This window comes from Aegilops tauschii, chromosome 7 (assembly GCF_002575655.3).
Source record: "Aegilops tauschii subsp. strangulata cultivar AL8/78 chromosome 7, Aet v6.0, whole genome shotgun sequence".
Taxonomy (NCBI): Eukaryota; Viridiplantae; Streptophyta; class Magnoliopsida; order Poales; family Poaceae; genus Aegilops; species Aegilops tauschii.
The window spans coordinates 601,353,749-601,359,538 of record NC_053041.3 but is presented as its reverse complement, the minus strand read 5'-3'; the positions used below and the strand labels follow the sequence as shown (position 1 = coordinate 601,359,538).

The following is a 5,790-nucleotide window of genomic DNA, read 5'->3' as shown; positions in this document are numbered from 1 at the left end:
CCAATGGTGGACACCACTACTGGGTACTCAACATCAATCTGAGGGACAAAAGGTCCGAAGTGTTTGACTCATGGAGGATGTTAAAAAAAAGCAAGAGGCTGGATGATGTTGCAAGGGCTATTGTAGCTGCAGTTCGTGTGTTGTGGGACAAGTACTATCCAAAACAAGCAAAGACAATGGACCAGTTCCCGCTTGTGGATATCGATGCACCAAAGCAGACTGTATCGTAAGGACCAACCCACATACATACATATCCGTTGTTATAAGACGTAGTGTTTTGCTTTTTTTTGCAAGTGCTTTCTTGACATTTTTGGTTTTTTTGCAGCGGTGACTGTAACATATTCGCATTGATGAACGCGTTATTGTGGAACGGGACGTGGCTCCCGAACTATGGACAAAGCGACATACCAAACATCAGGAAGAAGATGACCATCTCCATGCTGAAGTGTGACCTGAACAAGATTCCATGGCAGGAGATCCTCAAACCGGCCAACAAGTGAACAAATATATAAACCGGCCAACAAGTGAACAAATATATAAACCGGCCAACAAGTGAACAAATATATAGGTACATTTTTTTCCTGATCAATGTGTTCCATTAGAGAATATCAAATGCGAATACTAATGTGTTCCATTACAAAACTCACAAAAGTTTGCTCCAAACCACCTATAACATGTTTGCATAAATCACAAGCGCTCATAGGTTTTTTCATGTTTTACGAGTAAGGAATATAAGCACAAATGTCAAGCATCTACCTCCACACAGTCTCCAATTTGTGAATTTAAAGCCAGGAAAACACATAAATTAAAAGAAATCCATGCAAATGATTTCATCGTTTGCTTTTTTCTTGAAGCTGGCAGTTGCTTGATTTCCCTTCTACATTTGCTCAGAAACCAGACCTCAATTGCTTCATCTACCAGGACACTGTTTGCTCTTTTTTTCCTTACTTTCCGCTAGTTTTGCAAGCCCAGGGGGTCATTCCCTTCATGTGGTAATGATCACATCAGCTTCCCTAGGCACGTCGCAGCAGTGTGATCGATTGATTCACAAATGCTGCACTTGTTCTTTTTCTTAGGGTGTAGTTCCAGGGCTGATTTGAAGCGCTTGCTGCGGCTGCGCCCTTTCGTGACTGAACGAGGTGGATCCATAGGAGCAGGGGGGCAGGAGGTTGGTTTGAAGTACTTGGGGCATTAGGGTTTGATGCTTCCCTAGCACGAGCCGCTTCCCGGGCTGCCTTTAGCCTCTTCTTCCTTAGTTTATTCAGCTTAGTAACCTCAGTATCTGCTGCTTTCATGTGCCTCCTAACTGCAGCGGCTGCCTCATCACTAGTCATTGCCTTCTTGGCTAGCTTTGCAAAATCCATTGTCAGAGTCACTTGCCAAACCTGGTTCTCTGACTCAGCGGGCAAGTCATGCGGAGGGCCCTCGTTAGGTGGCGGTGGTGCACTTGGTACTGCATGTTGCGTCCAGCGGCGCTTGATGTAGTGTTCAGGTATCTCATTAACGCCAAGGTGTGTGAAGATTTTCAAGACATGGCAACAAAGCATGCCGTCTCTATGCCACTTGCAACATTTGCAATCGTAGATAGCTGGCTCTGGTCTCACTGTGACTAGGTACTTCCTCGAGCCATACCCTAGGACTTCTTCTATATTGGGCTCAAGGTAATAGAAGTTGATTCCAGCGGGGTGCACATCGTACTGGCCAATCATCTGAAACTCAGTTCTAAACTTCACATAGATGTCCCTAGTGTATGCTTTGTAGGCATGCCTCTCAATGGGGAAACGCGACCATCTTTGTGCCTCTAGATGTTCTGTCCGGTAGTCGTTCCCGCCCTCCCTCACGATTATGTGTACCTGAATTTTCTCATATTGCTTGACGAAGTTGAGAATTGACTTGTGTGGGTTCACATAGTGCTTCAACACAGCATTGAACCCTTCGCTGCGTTGCGTTGACTGAAGGAAAGGGAAGAACCTGAATTTGAAGTAACACGGCACCCATGTAGCCCGATCCTCATACAGTTTCTCAAAGTGACCATGCATAAGACCTTCATATTTCAATTGAAGTGCAGCCCATTTCCTTTCAAACTCAGCCGGGGTGAAACTGAAGTCAATGCATTCATTGAAGTCTTTTACCAAATCCGGGTTCCTAGCCAACACGGGGCCAAGCTTCTCTTGTGCTTTCTTCATTATATGCCAACGGCAGCAACGGTGAATCGTTGCCGGGAACTTCCTCTTGATAGATTGTGCCATAGCAACATCTTGGTCCGTGATGATGTTGTCCGGAGCCAAACCATCCATTGCTTCTAGGAAAGCATCAAATAACCAGTCATAACTTGAGGCTAGTTCCTGCCAGACAAATCCACACCCGAGCATTATTGACTGCCCATGTCTGTTGATTCCAATGAAGGGGGCAAACGGCATATTGTACATGTTCGTGAGGTAAGTTGCATCAAATGACACGCAATCATGATAAGCCTCCGCGTATGCTTTCCGTGCCGCACCATCCACCCAAAACAAGTTTTCTGTCCTGCCTTCCGCATCTGTCTTGCATTTAAAGAAAAATCCTGGGTCATTTTCCATCACCTTGCAAAAGTAGTTTAGTGTTTCTTCAATGTCAATGTCTTTAGTTGGGGCGTTGAGCTTCGAACAGTTGTTATGGATAGCTTTAGCTGTGTACGGAACAATCAACTCCGAGCTGTAGTATGATGACATTAACATCATCATTTTTCCTGGCATAAAAAAATAGAAACTTGTTTTTTTCAGGACTAACTAACCACAATGCAGCGAGCAACATGTTTTTTATAGATAACATAAAGTAACATTTATGCATAAGCAGAACAAGAACCAAGCCTGTATCCAACCAAGTTATGTTTTTTGATGGGTGATGTCTTTTTTTTCAGAGTTGCACGGAAAATGAACATAGTTGCCTCAGTTTACTTTTCAAGTTGCCAGTTTTTCCCCCTGGTCAGGGCTGCCCATGAATCCTAAGCAGCTTATACTAGGATATGAAACAAACCCAAGTAGTTGAGGTAGGAATAGGCAACACCAAGGTGTTTCTGTTTTGGGTCATGATTTTTTTAATTACCAGAGTTGCACAAAAAATGAACATAGTTGCATAAAAAATGAACATAGTTGGCTCAGGTCAAGGTACTTTGATGCAGGAATAAGTAACAGTTCTGTGGTAAAAAGACTTAACGCAATGTGAGTTTTGTACCTGCTGTCAAGTTGCAGTCATTTAGGTGAGTCAGTAGTTTTTTCTGTTCCGGCGGGATTCCTTGGTGAGAACGGAGGTATTTCGAAAGTGATGGCTTCTCAATCAGTGGATGGTTATGATCTGCAATAAAAGTGATAACCTCCCATCTGTCATCTTTAAGCTTCACCACCATCTTAGCACGACATTTTGTTCGCTTCACAGTTTCCCGTTTCCTCTTCTTCTTGAAAGTGTGTTCCTCGACATCATCTTCAACATCTTGTTCAGGTGAGCTTGGACATGTAGTGTTTTTGCTCGACAAGGGAACATCTGGGATCCCAACTCTCTCTACTGGTTTGCGGAACTTGTTACAGCAGAATTGCTGTTTTTCCAACACACTTGTGTAGGACGACCTGTAAGACGTATTTGACTTGATTGAAAAGCCCTCCATCAAAGCATAGCGATTGTAGTGTTCCCTCGCATCCTCTAATGTGTCGAAGCGCATGCCAACATAAGGTTGTTGTGGCTGTGATCCAGCTTCTTCATCTTCCAACTCACGTGTCTCATGAACTAAAGCATTAGCAGGAGCAACCATAGGTGGGGGAGTGGCAACACGTTTGTCCGGGACATGAGCAGTGTTAGATCCAATATTGGGGTCAGGAGACTCACCAACCTCCTCCTCTAGTTGTTGATGTCCCTGTTCACCCCCTGCATGCAAGAAGGGTGCACCCAACTCGACTGAAATGTTGATGGACTCTATGTCAAGCGGTGGTTCATTCAGATCAATCATCATGAACAATCAACCTGCAACAATTTGTGTGTTAGCCCACCACAAAAGCATGCATGACCTTTTATGAACAAACTAGTTGTAGAATATAAAGGAGCAACTATAAACACTTGTTTGGGCAACTATAAAGTTAAACAGAGGCAATTCATATCTTCTTTTTTCCTCAAAAGTTTCCTGTTTATTCTTTTGTTTTTCTTATATGTGTTATGTTTCTACCAGCATGACACACATATACAGCAGCAAAGAGCATGCATGACCTTTTATGAACAAAGTAGTTGTAGAATATAAAGGAGCAACTATAAACACATGTTTGGGCAACTATAAACTTAAACAGATGCAATTCATATCTTCTTTTTCCTCGAAAGTTTCCTGTTTCTTCTTTGTTTTCTTACATGTGTTATGTTTCTACCAGTGTGACACACATATACAACAGCAAAGTTTTGTTTTTACACGACATGCGCTGATTTCATTTGTGCCTTTTTTTCAGCAGCAGATTACAACTTTTGATGATTGGAAAGAAACAACCAATGTGCATATCTGACGGAGAGCTTACCAGGAGCAGGAGGCCTATCATTTGGTGTAGTTTATGTCTTTTTTTTAGTGGGACCATATGGAATGTAGCAAAGTATCTTAGTGTGGGATTGTTCGAATCTGTTTTTTATGACGCGACCTTTTGTTTTGTGCGTTTGTCGTTTGTGTCATCTTTTTTAGCGAGAACCATACTGACATAGCAAAAGCTGTGCGTTAACACATGCAAGTTAATACTTTCTACCTCTGTCTATAACTTGAGTTTTTTACGTTCTTGATAGTTCATGCTTTAATGCATGTGTTTTAGTACTAGAGTTGACATGTTCTCACATCATGTAGAGGCAACTCTAGAATTTCTGAAAAGCTACGGTTGCACAGCTCTTTTTTTACCAGTGTTGCTTCAAAAATGAACATAGTTGCTTCAGTTAATTGTTCGAGTTGTCAGGTTACTTTTTTCCTGATCAGGGTTGCTCATGAACCCCAAGCACCTTATAATAGGATAGGAAAGAAAGCAAAGCAGGTTTCGTGTTGCAATGCACCAGCAAACAAACGCAATGGTCCTGCATTTTCTTTTTCCACTAGAGTTGCTCTATTTTTGTACTGGTGTTGCTTTTTTGGTATCATAATAGTTGCTCAAGATGCGTACCGGTGTTCCCACTATAGTTGCTTTTTTCACGAGATCAAAAGAACGAACTAAAAACTGGACTAGTCGAACTGCAGGTGCTTCGGGTGACATGGTGTTCTCACATCAGGTAGAGGCAACTCTAGAATTTCTGAAAAGCTACGGTTGCACAGTTCTTTTTTTACCAGTGTTGCTTCAAAAATGAACATAGTTGCTTCAGTTAATTGTTTGAGTTGTCAGGTTACTTTTTTCCTGATCAGGGTTGCTCATGAACCCCAAGCACCTTATAATAGGATAGGAAAGAAAGCAAAGAAGGTTTCATGTTGCAATGCACCAGCAAACAAACGCAATGGTCCTGCATTTTCTTTTTCCAGTTGCTCTATTTTTGTACTGGTGTTGCTTTTTTTGTATCATAATAGTTGCTCAAGATGCGTACTGGTGTTCCCATTATAGTTGCTTTTTTCACGAGATCAAAAGAACGAACTAGTTGATGTTCAAGCAGGGGTGGTTGAGTAGGGAAGAGAGAGGAGTCGGGTGGAGGTGGTGCTTACCTTTTTAGGGGCAGGTAGGTCTGGTTTTTTCTCTCCAGATCTGATTTTTGGAGCAAGGAGGAGGAAGGAGGTGTTCCTGCGTCGGCTTTGTTCTTTCAAGACGCCATAGACGG

The 5,790-nt window shown here is 42.5% G+C and overlaps 1 protein-coding gene across 1 annotated transcript; it reads right to left on the bottom strand.

The window, feature by feature from the left end:
- Positions 1-1,013: 1,013 nt before the first annotated feature.
- Positions 1,014-2,723, bottom strand: LOC109780334 (protein FAR1-RELATED SEQUENCE 5-like). Its single transcript, XM_040396231.3, has one exon. It carries the CDS (start codon positions 2,721-2,723, stop codon positions 1,014-1,016), a length of 1,710 nt encoding a protein of 569 aa, XP_040252165.3.
- Positions 2,724-5,790: the final 3,067 nt, after the last annotated feature.

Coding starts and splice junctions, on each gene's coding strand:
- LOC109780334 (XM_040396231.3), bottom strand. CDS start 2,723: ATGATGATGTTAATGTCATCATACTACAGCTCGGAGTTGATTGTTCCG.